This window comes from Heterocephalus glaber, unplaced genomic scaffold (assembly GCF_053883595.1).
Source record: "Heterocephalus glaber isolate CG9 unplaced genomic scaffold, H.glaber_assembly_v1.0 deba00000942, whole genome shotgun sequence".
NCBI classification, from domain to species: Eukaryota; Metazoa; Chordata; class Mammalia; order Rodentia; family Bathyergidae; genus Heterocephalus; species Heterocephalus glaber.
In genome coordinates, this window is record NW_028258174.1 from 3,502,698 (window position 1) to 3,520,385 (window position 17,688).

The 17,688-nt window shown below is 37.8% G+C and overlaps 1 protein-coding gene and 1 pseudogene across 4 annotated transcripts in view; both read right to left on the bottom strand.

The window, feature by feature from the left end:
• Positions 1 to 3,049: 3,049 nt before the first annotated feature.
• Positions 3,050 to 10,748, bottom strand: LOC147828705 (small ribosomal subunit protein uS5 pseudogene; annotated as a pseudogene).
• Positions 10,749 to 10,887: 139 nt separating this feature from the next.
• Positions 10,888 to 17,688, bottom strand: part of Sesn1 (sestrin 1) — a 102,189-nt gene continuing 95,388 nt past the window's right edge. For 3 of the 4 annotated variants that reach the window (XM_004873958.4, XM_004873959.3, XM_087208660.1), the window contains exons 7-10: positions 15,955 to 16,067; positions 14,291 to 14,481; positions 12,835 to 12,979; positions 10,888 to 12,061 (exon numbers count right to left, since the gene is read on the bottom strand). In XM_004873958.4, the coding sequence (XP_004874015.1) occupies positions 11,975 to 12,061; positions 12,835 to 12,979; positions 14,291 to 14,481; positions 15,955 to 16,067 (536 nt within the window). In that variant the 3' untranslated portion in view covers positions 10,888 to 11,974. The remainder of the gene's footprint in view (positions 12,062 to 12,834; positions 12,980 to 14,290; positions 14,482 to 15,954; positions 16,068 to 17,688) is intronic. The other variant, XM_021251525.2, reaches the window with a different exon arrangement.

Below are 17,688 nucleotides of genomic sequence, written 5' to 3' on the forward strand. Positions count from 1 at the left end.
CTGGTTGAAGGAGGAAGGTTTATTTTAGCTCATAGTTTGTAGAGGTTTCAATCAATAGTTGGCTGGGTCCAAGGCAAGTCAGCACGGCAGAGGAGAGACAGTTCTTGGCAAGGCAGGCAGGAAAGAGCAAGTGAGCTTTCCTTCTGTTTTTATTCCATCCAGGTACAAGCTTATTGGTTGGTGCCACCCACAGCCATGGTGGGTTTTCCCTGTTTAGTAAGTCCATTACCCACAGCCAAAACTATACTAAAGCCTAGTTAGCAGACTAATCCAGAATCACACACCCCGATCCAGTCACTCCCCAAAGCCCCACCTATGAGTGCATTAGGCTTTAGGGGGAGATCTAGATGTAAGCCATAACATACAGGGTTTTTTTGGGTTATTTTGTTTTGTTTCACAGCACTTGGAATCAAACCCAGAGCAAGCTCGGCAAGTGCTCTAAAATGAGTTATAACCCATACCCTGCACAGAAGTTAGCCTGTTTTGTTGTTGTTGTTTTTATGCCTTTTTAAATTTTGAGACAGAGTCTTGCGAAGGCTGCGCTCAAACTTGTGATCTTCCTGCCCTAGCCTTTCACAATGCTGAGATTACAGGCATGTACCACTATGCCTGATTTATTTAATTCCAGTTCTTTCTTTTGTTATCTGTACTTTTGGTATCACATCTAAGAAAATCATTGTCAAATTTAGCATCATGAAAATTTCCCCATTTTCTTCTAGGTGTTTTACAGTCTAAGTTTTACATTTAGGTCTTTAAGTCTTTGAGGGAAAGAGAGAGAGAGAGAGAGAGAGAGAGTGTGTGTGTGTGTGTGTGTGTTGCTAGGGTTCTGACCTAGGGCATCACACAAGGTAGGCAAGTTCAGTACAACTGAGCTACACTCCAGCCTTTTAGTGAATTTTTGTGTGTGGTCCAACTTCATTTTTGCATGTGGTTGTGCTATCGAGATTTTCCCAGAGATTGCATTGAATCTATTGATTGCTTTGAGTAATGCTAACATCTTATCAATAGTATGTCTTCCAATCCAGGAACGGATCTTTCCACTTATTTGTGTTTTTAATTTCTGATAGCAGTGTTTTATAATTTTCAGCATACAACTTTTTCACCTTGTCTCCATCATTCCACTGTAATAAAAAACCTTGTATTAAGTAATTTATATATAACAGAAACTTATTGGTCACAGTTATAGATGCTGTGAAGTCTAAAACAAAGGGTATAGTATATTATGAAGATTGTCTTATTACTACACGGTGCCTTCTAGCTGTGTCCTCACATGGTGGAAGTGAAGAACAAGCTCCCTCAGACCCCTTTTATAAGCACACCAGTGCCATTCAGGAAGTTGGAGCCCTCTTGGCCTGCTGATCTCAGAAAGGCCCTCCCTGTTAATACTACCACACTGAGGGTTAGTTTCAACCTATGAATGAGGGTGGGGCACAAATATTCAGACCCTAGCACATCTCCTTGGTTAGGTTTATGCTTAAGTATTTTATTCTTTTTGATGCTATTTAAGTGGAATTGTTTGCTTAATTTCTTTCTTTTTTTATTGGTACCAGGGATTGAACTTGGGACCTTGCACTTGTGAGGCAGGCAGCAGCATCACTGAGCTAAATTCCCAGCCACTTAATTTCATTTTTGTGGTCTTTATTGTTAATGTATAGAGATGCAACTGATTTTTGTATTTTGTAATTTTGCTGAATTTTAAAAATTAGCTCTAATAATTATTTAATGGAATCTTTAGGATTTTCTCCTCATAAGAACATGTTATCTGCAAGATAAGTTTACTTCTTCTGTTTCAATGGTGCTATTTATTTCTGGGCTAATTTTTCTGGCCAGGACTTGCAGAACTCATTAATAAAAGTGATGAGAGAAGACATCTTTGTCTTGGTTCTGATTTTTGGAGAAAAGCTTTCTTCATTCTTATCACTGAATTTGAGGTTAGTTGTGGGCTTTTATATATGGCCTTTATTTTGTTGAGTTTCTTTCTCCCAGCTTATTGTTTTTATCATGAAAGAGTGTTGAATTTTGTCAAACACTTTGCCTCATCAGTTGAAATGATTGTGTGATTTTTTTGCCCCTTAAGTTTGTTCACATGGTATATTGAGTGTATGCTGTACCATCTTTGTATTCCAGAAATAAATTCTATGTAGTCATGGTGTATCATCCTTTTTTTTGGTACTGGGGATCGAACTCAGGACCTTGTGCTTATGAGACAGGTGGCAGAACCCCTGAGCTAAATCCCCGTCCCTGTTTCATCCTTTTAATGTGCTTTTGAGTTCTATTTGCTAGTATTTGGTTGAGGACTTTCACATAAATATTCATCAGTGATACTGATCTTGTGGTGTCTGTCTGGATTTGGGATCAAGGTATTCCTCTCCTCATAGAATAAATTTGGAAGTGTTCCCTTCATTTTTTTTGGAAGGTTGAGGAGGATTGATGTTTAATTCTTTAAATATTTGGTAATGCCAGATATGATTGCACATGTCTATAATCCCAGCACTCAGGCGGCTGAGGCAGGAAGAGGATTACTTCAAGGCCTGATCTGTATAGTGAGTTCAAGGCCAACCTAAACTACATAGTGAGACACTATCTCAAAAAGCCAGAAAAAAATAAATTTTTTTTCTTGGTAGAATTCTCCAGTGAAGCAATTTGGCCTGGGTTTTTCTTTGTTGGCAACTTTTTAATTACTGATTCAGTCTCCATGTTAGTTACAGATGTTCAGATTTTCTATTCATGATTTGATTTTAGTAGGTTCTATGTTTTTAGGTTATCCAATTTGCTGATATACAATCGTTCACAATTCTCCTATGATTTATATTTCTATGATATCAGTTGTAATATCTCTCCTTTTTTATTTTTTAATTTTTAGATTTTTTTAAGATAGGGTTTCACTATGCAGTCCGGGCTGGTTTTGAACTCGTTATATAGCCTAGGCCAGTGATGGCAAACCTTTTCGAGACTGAATCCCCAAACTGCAACCTAAAACCCACTTATTTATCACAAAGTGCCAACATTGCAATTAAACCTGAACACCTGAGTTTTAGTTTAGAAAAACTCTACATTAACATCTTTTGTCTTAAAGGAAAAACAATAACAGAGCTTTCAGTGATACAAATAGCTTTTTAATGAAAGGTAAAAGTTTACATTTAGTGTGCTTTTTGCACAATTAATATGATCTTTGCTGTTGTATGTATGCTGATAATCTATCAAACCTTGGCTGGGGGTTATTGATTCTCATGCTGACAGAGAGGGAGGGCTCTGTGCGCCCACTGTGGCATGTGTGCCATAGGTTCATCACCACTGGCATAGACCAACCTTGAACATCAGTCCTCCTATCTCAGCCTCCCAAGTGCTGGGACTACAGGTGTGTACCACCATGCTTAGCACCTCTCCTCTTTTTATTTCTAATTTTAGTTATTTGAATATTTTTCTTAGTTAATCTAGCTAAAGGTTTGTCAGTTTTGTTGCTCTTTTATAATAAACTAACTCAGTTTGATTTATTTCTACTGGGGTTTTTCCTGCTATTTCATTTATCTTTGCTGTAATCTTTATTTCTTTCCTTCTACTGGGTTTGGGCTTAATTTGTTTTTCTTCCTTAAGTTCCTTAAAGAATGAAGTTAGATTATTGGTTTGAGCTCTTCCTTTTTACTGAAAGGTTCGATAGCTGAATCTTCCTTCTTAGCACTTGTTATGTTTTAATCCAAAATGTCTCCCCAAAGTGTTTGGAAGGTGATTGGATCATGGGGCCTCTATACTCACCAGTGGATTTATCCATTGCTAAGTTTATGGCTGAACGTGCCCTTAGGAGGTAGGGTCTGGTTGAAGGTAAGTAACTGGGGATGTGACCTAGAAGAGGGTATTCTTGTCCTGGCTCCCTTCTTTGCTTTCTGCTTCTTGGCTGCCATGAATTGAGCAGCTCTCCTCTACTGTACCCTTCTGCTAGGCTATTTCTGCCTTGGAGCCAGCTGACCATGGACTGAAACCCCCAAACCATGAGCTAAATTAAACCTTTCCTCCTCTAAGTTGTGGGTATCGGGTAGTCTGTCCCAGTGACAGGAAAGCCAACTAATACAGGATTGCTTTCACTACATCCAATATGCATTTTCTTTTGTCTGGAGTTATTTCCTAATTTTTCTTGTGATTTTTTGACCCATTTTTTGGACATATTTCATTCTTTTTTTTTTCTTATATTAAAAAAAACCCAACCCTATATTGTAGCCACTGCTGGAGCATGAGTTCTCTGGACAGAGAGTCTGATGTGGGTTTTTACAAGATGGTCAGTGGATTCCTGGTAGGGAGATTTTGTGAACAAAGTTTCTTTCCACAGGTTGGGGGTCAGGTGGCTGTCGGTCATGGAGATGGCATGAAAGGTGTCCTTGGCAAAGATGCCCAGTGGCAGTGCAGCCCCTGGCAGAAGTGTAGTAGTCATCAATGCAGCCATCATTGCAGCTTCTTGAGCACAGGAGCTGAGACAATGCCAGTGCCTCTGGGGGCAGGGATCAGATGCACTGACACAGATCCACAGCAACCCATCACCTTGCAAAGGACAGTGTGGGGGTTGCTGATCTGTTCCCCCAGCAGCCTCTCTGCACAGAGACAATGGAGAGCTTGGCCAAAATGATGGCCTCTCAGATGGCAGTGGCTACCTCCTTGGAGCACTTTACACCCAGACCAACACAACCATTATAGTCTTCGGTAGTGACAAATGCCTTGAACCTGGTCCACTGGTTCCACATGCCAGCACAAGTTTGCTTCTGCATGGGCAGAAGCTATATCCTTGAGGGATGTTACCAGGAAAAAATCAGTAATCTGACTCCTTGATGGTCAGGGAGAAGAGATAAACCTCCGGGGACTTGATCTTCATGTGCTTGACCAGCTGGCCCAGCCTGGTGATATGGATCCACTCAGTCTGCTTAGCATTGCCACTGCAAGCCATGTGGCCTTGGTCCTGCCCTCTGCCATGCCTGTGGCCTTGAAGACTGCAGCTGAAGCCTTTGGGAAAGCCATTGCAGCCTCCCATGCATGAGCCCCCAGGGCCTCCAGGCCCTCTTGTTGCACCAGTATCATCTACCATTTGGTGTTTTCCTGAGGAAGAAGCCTATTTATTGTTTACCAGTGTGTGTACTTTCTACATATCGATGTATTTTCCAGTTTCCCCTCTGCTATTGATTTCCACTTTTATTCCACTGTAATCAGACTTGTGGCCTAACTTAGTCAAACTTTTAGAATGTTCCATGTATACTTGAGAAGACTGGATATTTTGTTGTCAATGGACAGAGTATTCTATGTATGTTAGGTACAACAGTGGTGTACAAATCACATGTTTCCTTATTGCTTTCTGTCTGATTGTTCTATCCATTTTTGAAAGAGGGTTATTGAAACCTTCTACTGTTACTGTATTACTGTCTCTTTCTCTCTCCATTTGTGCCAGTGTTTGCTTCATACATTTAGGAGCTCTGATATTTGGTGCATATAAATTTGCAATTGTTATATCTTACTGGTGAATTGCCCTTTTATCATTATATGAGCCCTTCTTTGGCTCTTATAATGTTTTTTTTTTTAACTTGAAGTCTGTTTTGTCCAATATAACTATAGCTACTTCTGCTCTCTTTGGCTACTGTTTGCATGGAATGTTAACCTATGTGTGTCCTTAGACCTAAAGTAGTCCTCTTGTAAACAAATTATAGGTGAATCTTTAAAAAATATCCATCAGGCCAGGTATGGGTACTGGAGACTCCTGCAGATTCTGCCCCGTATACAACGCAGGCCTGAGGAAAAAAACTAAAAGACAGAACTAAGACAGATAAAAAGCAGGTGCCAGAATGACCAATGCCAGAGAAAATGACAAATGGCCAGCCCAAGCCACTGATTTTTTAGTAATCAATTAGGGTAAAGGTAAGCTACACGCAAGGACAGGAATATGTAAGAAGCACAATCATGGGATTTTTATGGAAACTAATGTAAGCAAGACTCATAAAGGACAAGACAAAGCATTCTCAAATTAGGAACAGAATAGACAAAATATATGTAATTAGAATATTGTCCTTCCAGTAAGAAGGTTTTAGTGTGGGAATGGAATTTGGGTGCAAGTTACTCTGACCTTGACGTGTAGGCTTCAGCCAGACTCACTTCTCAAAACAAGCCAATTGTGGAGTTAACTCTTTATAACCTGCTTTGGGGAATAATCAATATTGCAGTCTGACACATATGGTGGCACATTCCTGTAATCCCAGTGAATTAGGAGGCTGAAGCAGGAGGATCACAAGTTTGAGCCCAACCTGGGCAATTTAGTAACTTAGCAAAACTGTCTCAAAAGGGTTGGGGATATAGTTCAGTGCAAAGATGCTAGGATCAATCCCTAGAACCACCAAAAGCAAACAAAAAAATCCATTCAACCAATGTATGTCTTTTAATTTGTGAGCTCAACATTTCATTTGATACAGTTACTGATAGGAAAGAACTTATTATTGTTTTGTTATTTTCTGTCTTATAGTGTTTTGTCTCTCATTTCCTTACTGCCTTTGTGTTTCATCAATTTATTTTTTATTTATTTATTTATTTATTTTTTGTCTTTTTTGGTACTGGGGATCAAACTCAGGACCTTGCACTTGCAAGGCAGGCGGCAGAACCACTGAGCTAAATCCCTGGGTCTCATCGATTTTTTTTAGTGATATGCTTCGGTTCCCTTTTTATTTCCTTCTTTATATACTCCTATTTCCTTCTTTGTGATTACCATGGGGAATTATATAAAACATTTTTTTTTTTTTTTTTTTTTGGTCCCGGGGATCGAACTCAGGTCCTTGCACTTGCACAGGAGGTGGCGAAACCACTGAGCTAAATCCCTGGCCCTATATAAAACATTTTAATGTTACAACAGTCTATTTTAAACTTTAACCATATACAAAAACTACTCAACAGCTCTGGTGCATCTCAATTTACATATTATCTCTTTATAGATTATGTACTCATTAGTAGAGGTTGATAGTTATTTAAATGCTTTTGTTATTTGAATTCTATACAAGAATTAAAAGTGGCCTGGTATGGTGGTGCACACCTGTGATCCCAGCACTAGGGGAGTCTGAGGTAGCAGGAATGCTGGGAGTTTGAGACCACCCTGGGCTACAAAGTGAGACCCTGTCTCAAAAAAAAAAAAATTAAAGTGAATGTAATTACCAAAATATAATAATTCAAGTTTCTGTATTTGTTCACACAGTAACTACTGGACACCGTATTTTCACATGGCCTTGCCTTACTCTGTAGTGTCCTTTTTCTTCAACATAAAGGATTCCTTTTGGCATTTCTTGTAGGGCTGGTCTAATGATAATATATTCCCTTAGCATTAAATTAGCTGAGAAAGTCTTGGTTCTTTCCTTCATTTTTTTTTGTACCAGGGATCGAACTTGGGACCTTGCGCTTTTGAGACAGGCAGTGGCACCACTGAGCTAAATCCCTGGCCCTTTTCCTTTATTTTTAAAGGACTGTTTTGCCAGACACTGTATTCTTGGTTGACAGTTTCTTTCTTTTGGCACTTTGAAAATATTTTCTCTGCCTTCTGTCCTACAAGATTCCTGCTGGAAAAGCTGGTAATCTTACAGTGCTCCCTTGTAAGTGATGAAAACTGCCTTTCTTTTGATGCTTTTAGGATTGTTTTTGACTTTCAATAGTTCGTGTCTTGGTATGGGTCCCTGGCTTTATCCTCATTCATCAATCTTCTTGAGTTAGTATGCCCATTTCTTTCTTCAAATTTGGTGTGGAGTATTTGAAGACTAAATAGATGGTGTTTCTTTAAATAAGCTCTTGCTCCTCTCCTTCTTCTTCTAAGACTTCCCATAATGTGTGTTTTCCCTAAGTCCCCTAGCCTCTACTTTTCCTTACTCTTTTTCTCTGATTTTATATAAAGTAACTTGTTTCCAAGTTCACTGGTCCTTTTTTCTGTTTGATGAAGCCTGCTGTCAACTTTTCTTGTAAATTTTCTTCAGTTCAGTTCCAGAATTTGGTTTTCTTTGTTCTCTTTTGTTGACATTCTCATTTTGTTCATGCACTGCTTTTCTGATTTCATTTTAGTTATCTGCTTTTTTTTTTTAAACTCACTGATCAACTTTTAGATAGTTGTTTTAATTCCTTGTCAGGTGATTCAGAGATCTGAATTTCTAGTTTGTTTCTGGAGATTTGTTTCTCTGATTGAAACATGTTTCTCTATTTCTTTGTATGCCTTGTGATATTTTGTTGAAATTTGGACATTTGGTAAGACAGCCACTTTCCTCCTCTTTACAGAATGGCTTTGTGCAGGGGCAGCCCTGTAGCAATCAACCTGGCTAGAGGTTCTGGAACTTCTCAAGCATTTTCTGGGGATGTGTCTTTTCTGAGCTTTGTGTGTACATGTGTATGTTTATTCCAGTATATCTGGCTTTTAACTGTCTGAATTTCCCTAAGAGGTTCTCTGGTCTCTCTAAAACAGGAGCTGTTTCAGTGTCTTATATTCTCCTGTACTCGGTGGTTCCCCCAGTGCCTACCTGCAGACCTGCACACTCCCTATCATTTTCAGTGTCTAGTCAGCATACAAATCATCCCACCAACTCCCACCAGTGCCTTGAGCCACCTGATAAATCAGTCCCTCAGGCAGTGCTCATACAGCAGAACACTAGACCAAAACTCCACTTTTTTTTTTTTCTGTCCTGAAGAAGCTAGATATTGGGAAGTTTCCTGCCAATCATTCCAGGCTAAGCCAGAAAGGGGCAAAGGTGAGCAAAATGCCTTTTGGTGCAGCCTCCTCCTGGCTTTGCAATTGCCTGAGTGCTGGAGTTTCCTAATTGGTTTCTAGAGTTCTCATAAAAATATTTTAGTCTTTATTATTGGTGATGTGGAAGAATGAAGACATGGAGCTCCCTAGTCTACCAACTTCCTGATGTTACTCTCCATCTACCTGCCTTATGCTATTCCTGATATTTACACACAAATATGCTAATAAACCTTAGAAAATAGTATCAATGCTTAAACACATTTTACCTACTTATGTACACATTGTATCAAAAGTAATTTATAATAGCTCAACTGTTACAATTAGCCTTTTAATTTTTAAAATATCACTACCTGGGAAGTTAAACTTAAGTAACTGTGATTATAGAAATGTTTGAAATTTATTCCATTCTTATAGTATGAGCTACTTGAGTTTGGCATAATAAAAAAAGTTCCTCAAAGTTTACCCCAAAACATATTTAAAAAACAGAATCCTGGAAACTTCAACCAGAAACTTCATGATAATTTTAGAAAAAAAATTTTCCTCTAGTAGGAGAGGATTTTTGATATCCCTTATTCTACTGTACCTTTTCTAATTATTTTGGAAATTATTCCTTTCAAAAATTACATAGTAACATTAGAAATCCTGTGTGTTTAGCATTGAGAAAACATTATGAGTAAGAGGAAGCACCTGGTAGGTGGGAAGCACTGAAACATCCAACTTTGTATCACATGCACTTTTATTACTTTAGGTATAAACATTTTCACTCGTTAAATTTTACTTTTAGGCTGGGCAGAGTGGTGAATGCCTGTAATCCCAGCACTCTGGGAGGCTGAGGCCAGAGGACTGCAGATTCCAGCCCAGTTTAGTCAATTTAGTGACTTAAAATAAAACATTTTTTAAAAAGGGTAGGGAAGTAGCCCAGTTTGAAGGCCCTAGGTTCAATCCTCGGTACTGGAAAAAAATAAAACAAAACAAACCAAAATCAGTTCCTGGTTTCTAAATGATTATAAACTGCAATGCACTTAAGCCAATAATGCATTTTAGTTGATCTTGTTTTGTGATAATTGTACTGCTAATCAGAAATTTTGTATTTTCAAGACAAGGTGCCAATAACAAAGAGCAGAAGGAAGAATTAGTAAAATTTTAACTGTATCCAATGCAACCATACTTGTTGAGTCCACCTGTATTATTATGGTAACAGACAGAAGGGAGCAAAAGCATGATGCAAATTCAGTGGGAAGGACAACATATATATTATTGTTAGCTAACTAGAAACAGACTCACACATTTCTTTATGTATAAAATGTTGGAAATAATCTATTTCTAAATTGATAGGTCTTGTTTTTCACATGGGTATATGTCTGTTACTGTTTGAGTGTATCCCCAAAAGTTCACGTGTTAAGAATCTTACTCTTCAATGTGGTAGTGTTGGGAAGTGTTGTAGCCCAGGGGGTGGAGCCCTACAACTGGACTCATACCTTCATGAGTTAGCATGGTAGTTTTCTCTTTTTTTTGAGACATGGTCTTGTTATATATCCTTGAACTCACTTATGTACCCCAGGCTGGCCTCAAATTCACAGTGATCTTTCTGCTTCAGCCTCCCTAGTCCTGAGATTACAGGACTTCACCACCTGCCCAGAGGTAGTTTTTTTTACAGGCACCCACTTCTATTTTCTCACCATGTGCCTACTTGGTCTGAATCTTTTCAGACTCCAGAACTGTGAGCTAAAATAAATGTGTTTTCTTTATAAATTACCTATTCTCAGGCATTCTGCTATAGCAGCAGAAAATAGACTAAGAAAATATCTTTAAGGGCAAGTGCCACCTTTATTCAAAATTTTCTCCTTACCTCATACGTTTGTAGGCACTAGGATTGAGCTTAATAAGTGTTTTGATGAGTAACAGGCATGGGCCAGTCAAAAGACCCTACCCGTCACTGACACACACTAAAAGGTTTTAGATAATAATACCCTGAAGAAGACCTATTCCTCTCTGTATCTTCAAAATGGCTTCAAGACTTTTGCCATTTAATAGTAGTCTCTCATCTCCTTACAGTGTTATTCGTGAATCTACTTAGCTTATGAAAGTAAACAGAAACTCAGAATTGTTACTAGTTGTGAAATCGTGATTTATCAAGAGACTGAAACAGGAAATAAAATTGGAGAAAATTCTTTATTGAAAAATACCAATAATACTGACAGACTTCAAAAGCAATTCACACTTCCAGAATACAAAGTACTCAAAACTTGTTTGCATTTCAAACAAAGTTAGCATTTTTGTAAATCCAATTTGATAACCTGACTAAAAATATTTTCCAGCTTTATTATTTAAGGAGCTGCACAACTTTTAAAGTAGGTTTTGGGAGGCAGGCAGGAGCTCAGGGACAGAATGTGCCTGGGGCTGCACAGCAGTCTACAGCGATATCCCACAAGTGCAGTGTTGGAAACAAAAGTGCCTAGGAAGAATCTGCCCTTCAGTGTCAAGAGAATCTTGTGAAACAGTGTTTCAGAAGACAGCCAGTTTTTCTTATAATCTACATATTTTCATTTAAGATTGCTTTTTGAAGAAAATATTTTAAGAATACCACTGTAATTTAATATCATCCAATAACTGAATTTTAAAAACTATAAGAAATAAATGAACTGTTACCATCAAATGGTCTTTGAACTGTAATAATTCTATGCTTTTTAAGATGCAAAAAATTAACATGTACGCAAGTTTAATTTGAAACCACACAAATTATGTTTGTAGGCTCAGATAGTAGCAATGTTCACTTTAATCACTAATAGCTTAACTGGAACCACGATCTATTCATTCCACCAACCAGGATAGCAGCACCAAGATCTTCTAAAATTCTTTATGTATACATCTTAAGTCATTATTCAAGTGCCATTCTTTGCATGCTCCAATTCTTGTTATCTTATTTAACATAAAAGCAACAGGATGTGGAGAGTTACTATTTGCTGTATTAAAACAGTTACACAGTGTCTTGTACTGTCAAAAAGCAAATACTGTGGATAGCAGCCTTTCTTCACAGCTTTAAATGTGAGGCTGCCAAGCACACACTGCTTGTGCCAGCAGTAGTATTTCCACAGTAAAATAGCAGAAACTAAAGGAATCGTGGCACAATGGATTTCTGAATTCTTTTATCTACCATTGGTCCTGGGGCTTGGCACCTTCCCCTTGTAGACTGTATCTGCTCATCATTCCAGAATCCTCTTTAAGGGAAGAAAGACATCATCAGGTCATATAGCGGGTAATGGCTCTCAGAGCATAAAGGAGTTCTGCTTGCATCCTAGCTTCTATAAGAAGCAGATTGACGTGAACCTGAAGACACAACATCATATAAAGGAGGATTAGAACATTAACAATCAGTTTTTTAAGCACATCTAGTAAACACCAAAAGTAAAGTTGTCCCTTGGTATCTGTCAGGGATTGGCCCCAGGACTCCTTTTAGAGAAATCCTTTATATAAAATGGCACAGTATTTGCATTTAAGGAGTGTACATTCTCCTATACTGTAAATCATCTCTACATTACTCATACAATGTAAATGCTACATAAATAGTTGTTATGCTCTAGTGTTCAGAGAATAATGACAAGAAAGTCTATATATTCAGTACAATTTAGTACAGACTTTTTTCTGGATATTTTTGATCTGGGGTTTGCTGAATCTATGAATGCAGGACCCATGAATATAGAGGGCTGACTGTACACTTTCTGTGTACCACCACATAACTTAGAACTTGGGTTCTGTGCAGAATATTTCTCAAAAGCTATCTGATGTTCTTACTGGATACATGTCTTCTTGGATATTTACTGTAGTTCAGAAAATCTAGACACTGCTTTGTCAGAGTACCAGTAAACCCTGTCAAATCACCATTGAGCAATTAAAATGAGCTCTTGCAAAATAATCATCTTTCTTGTAAGTGGTGATGACAGCTATGTGGGCCAGCCCACCTGTCTCTCTATTCTTTCACCGTATCACCATAATGAGGCTCCCTTCCAAGAGGTACCCAAGATAGCCATCCTAGAACGTTTTTCTTAAAAATCTTTGCTAAGTTTCAGAGTAAACAAGCCACAATAAGTATAGGCACAGACCTTCTCAGAGTGCTTGAACTGCCTCCAGAAGCTATCATACATTCTTTTGGTAACCTTTTCAGGAGTGCAAACAACAGTTTTGATATAAACTTTAAAGCTACGATCCAACAGCTGGTTAATTTCCCCATAGTCATAATCATCATATCTGTTAACAGACAGATAATAACAGACAAGGAAAGACAGATAAATTAACAATGGTCTGTTTTCAAGTATACATATCAATAATAAATGCTATATTCTTTTTCCTTTTTTGTGTAGACAGCTATCCTCCTGAATGATACAGCTTAATCAGGGGGTGAATAGATGAGTATAAAGGTAAAAAGGTAAACTTAGGAAAAGGAACAGAAAACAGTCTAGTGCCCAAACAAATTATTCACGAAAGCTGACAATATTAGCACTACAGCACTTGGCTATCAAGCAAGAGTGTATATTTACAATCACGAACAAGGAACTATACTCTGGGGAACCAATTATGAAAACAAAGCTTATGATAAATGCTGAAATTAACAAATTAGACAATTATCTTATGTTATAAAAAATGTAATCACTGTGTAATGGGTTTTTGGGGTCAGATGAGAAGATTAACGGGTGGATAGAGCAGGAAGGCTGGCCTACACAGTACCTCACAATGTCTACATGAGGAGAAGCCATCCTGCATGAAGACAAGTGTCTGCTTGCTCCACTTGGATTCCAGAACACATAGGATTTTTCAGTGGAAAAGGGAAGAAATTTTTGGCAAAGCTGGTCCTACAACCATTCAGAAGGCTAGGTCAAGAGTCTGACCACTGGTTAGTGGCGATTAGTTTAAGACTGGTCAGATGTGCTTTAAATGCCCAAACAGTTTAGAGAAAATTAAACAGGATTTGTTTTGCCCAGAGGCACTGCTAAAACAAACAGCAAGAAAAAGCTGATTTTATAGATAAAACCACCAGAAAGTAATGCAGCATGGAGTTTTCATGTAAGAGAAGGTGGTGTTTAAATGTTGCACTTTCCATATATAACAGTAATGTGCTGAAATCCCAACAGTAAGAACCTGGGAGTTCTGAAATAATGATGAAAATATGGGAGTAGGTACTCTCCATAAGGAGCCTGAACACAGCCAGAGGGAGCCATAAAGGTATTGAGTTCCACGAAGGCAGAAATATGAATGTGTCAGGAGAGAGAAGATGACACAAAGAGAAAAGACACAGACATTCCTGACAAACCTTGTCTCTTCATCTGCTCATCTGTGCTCCCCTTCCCTAGAGGCAGCTGTCATTTAACTCTTCTAAGTGTTGCTAACTCTACTCCCTAGGAAATCAACTATGATGTAATAAAGTGATACTTTGAATCACAGGAAGTGTGTAAATAAGCTATTGGGGGAGGGGATGGTTGTGAGTGTATGTGTGTGCTCTAAGCACACGAATAATTTAGCATACAGGAAAATCTCTCTGTGAATACAAGAAAACAGACTAACCGTATTCCAAACATGCAGTGAATATAGTTCCAAATAGCCCGTCTAAGCATTGAGGTATCAACGTCTTTGTGCATTGCCATTGTATTATAGGTAAGATTATAAGCAATGTGAAATTTTTCATCAATCAACTGTCCCACATCTGGATAAAGGCGATTTACCAAAGAATAACCATGGTCTTCCCAGCAATAGTCCTAAATACAGAGGATAGAACAAATATGAAATCATTAAAATGTGGCCAAACGGGCCGGAGATTTAGCTCAATGGTTCCACCGCCTGCCTCACAAGCTCAAGGTCCTGAGTTCAATCCCCAGTACCAAAAAAATACCAAAAAACAAAACGAAGCCAAATACAGTTCTATATCCGCAGCATAGTGAGCTTACTGGCAGCTGGAATCTTAATCTCTACCTCTTAGCTTCTCCTGCTCCAGTCCAACGTATTCAATTTCCACACTACAATGTGAAAAAGGCTGTATTTTATAACTCTGAGAGCATAAGCACCAATGAAGTCATGTGTGTTTACCCACAGGGGACTGACTTTCAGCTTTCTCTCTTTTCACTCAGCCTTTGGAGCCACCAGCTTGACAGTCCACTCTCATATTCCATCGCCAAAGCCATTTAAATTTTGTTAATTTCTAATGCAACATATCCATCATTCATTCTTTTTTCTTCCTGCTGACTTCAGCCTTATTAAACGAGTCTCCTAATTTATTTCTCTACATAAAATCTTTTTGTCTCCTTTCTTCCCACATTTATTGTCCTAAAGTCCTTCTTGGACATTATGCCATTACTCTGGTCAAAACCTACAAACCTCATTTTAACTTACTGCAAACTGCTCTCACATTTAAGGCACACTTGAACAATTTTAAACTATGAGCCTTGCTTGATTGAATCTTTCAGCAGCTCAGTCAGTCTCTTTTTGATTCTTTGCCTCACTCTATACCTAAACCTAAGCTCAATTATTTCCTATTCTCTGTTGCTTACAATGATTATTTTTTGGGGGAGTAGTTCTGAGTCCCCAAACCAAAGCTTCAAACATTCTAGGCAAGTACTCTGTCACTAAGCTACACTTGTAAGCTACTCCTCTACCCTGGTTTTTGACTCTCTAAAATTTCTAAATTTTAATCCTCCATAAAATTTCCAATCCACAATTATCTCTTCAATTTTGAGTTACACTTCATGACACAGTTTAACTGACAAGTAGATTCTTTACCTCTTCCTTGCGCCTAACTTTTGTCCCTTTGAACAATATCTTAGTTTTTTGGGCAAAGAAACAAAATCTTACAGTTCTCAACTATTTTCATAATTCTGGTAAAACAGTTATTATTTAACACTGCTCCCTTATTATAGCTGGAAAAGCTGGGATGATCAGCTCAAATACTGACCTATCTAAATGTTTAAGCAATAAATTTAAGACATACATTTAAACTACAGTATGATTCTGCTGATGAATTGGAGGCAGTCTTTCAAAATTAGAGTATAAGAACAGATATTTGTTAATTGATGATTGTCAAGTTTTGGAACTAGAGGATATAGTTACTGTTGCTTCTTAGATACTATGTGCAAAAACACTTAGCATAGTTTTCTTAAATTTAGGTGTCTCTTTCCCACAGGTCAGACTGATACACTTCTAAAAAATCATATGAATACAGTAAGTTGTAATTTTACCTGAACACGAAATGTTGGAACATGCATCCCATGTCTAGAGAAATCTTTATAGCCATAACTAGTATCCTCAAAGTGACGAGATACATCTCTTGCTGGTGTAGCTTCATCATCATCTGAAATAATTTTTTTACAATGTCATCGAGAGCTTTTCAAACTAAATACTATTTAACATTCATTTACCTTTAACATGTAAAAATAAGATAATCCATTCTCTGACACTGAGTAACCAATATCAACCAAAACAGTCTTTATCACTAAACAGAATGTAGTACAAAAGGAAATTCTGTTACAAAATGAACAAAGTTGAATTCTCTATACCTTTCATTCCCTCTTTGACAGATCCTCTTTTCCCTCTCTGTCCCCACTCCAATTTAGACATGTTAAGTTCTTCTTAAAAGTACTGTATATGTTCAAACTAATAGAGTGGACCCTTGACTTACAAACTCAATTCATTTCCCAAGGGCTGATTGTAACTCAAGTCGGTCAATTGAAGGCTCAGGCTCCTCTACACAGCCTTCAAAATCTCTCCTGTATACAAGCAGATCTCCGTATCCTTAGAGAGACATTGGCCCAGGATTTCTCAGTTAACCCCACACAGGAAAGGATGTTGTAATGTTCCTTCCAGGACTCTTTAAGGGTTAAATCTGTATCTGAGACTATCTAGAACCACAGCAGCTCGTATTCGAGTTACAACTTAAGACTTAGTTCATAAATTAAAACTAAAATTCTAGTTGTAACCCAAGTTGTTTGTATATCAGGCCATTTGTAACTCAAGGGTCCACTGTAACATCCTTTTGGATAATTCTTGATGTAATAACTACTAGAATCAGCTGTGCTTTAAAACTTAGCACTTGACTGTTTTTGTTAAATATTAATGCCACATAATGTATAACTTGATGAAAGAACCAGGTCCTGTGAGTTGAAATTTTTACAGTGCTTCTTGTATTGCTAAGTCTTTTTGGATTATCATGTTTAGGGGTTCATGAGATTATAGTTAAGTAAATAAATTTTTAATAAAATATTTAATATTTTATAAAATATATAAATTATATAATACATCAAAAATATTTATATATAAATTATAAAATATGATATCTATTTTATAAAATATAATTTATAAAATATAAACTATTTTATGATAACTCCACATCTTTAGGCACAGATACAAATGAAAGCTGTCCCTTGAGGAAAAATAAGCCAGTACCCAAACCTCTATTTATAGCAGGGGAGTGCAGCTACTCCTATACCCTTGACCAAGGAAACGGTCCTCCCCTATCGGGGGTGGTCGCCCTCTTCCACCGAGCGTGCAGCTTCGGGAGGGACACACAGGGAGCAGTGAGGGAGGAAGGGGACACCCGCCTGGCCAGCCAGATCAGCCGAATCAACCCTGGCGATCAATGGGGTGACAGATGTCACGGCCAGATCGCCCTCACATCCAAACCTCTATTTATATACACTTGATTTTTTCTTTGCTATTAAGAAACTTGATGCTTTTAATACTTACACTCTTTCTCTTACTGTATTTGTTATCAAAATATATTTGGATACGTCATATGAATGGTTTTCAAATTACCTGCACATAGGTAAAAGCTAAAGGCTAAACAAAGAATACATTGTTATCGGTAATTTAATAAATAGCTCTTTTTCTCAAATCATAGAATTTTAAAGCAAAAAGCAATTTTAGGGCTTTAGGAACACAATTTCTTCATATCAAAAGAGAAAAAGAGGCACTTA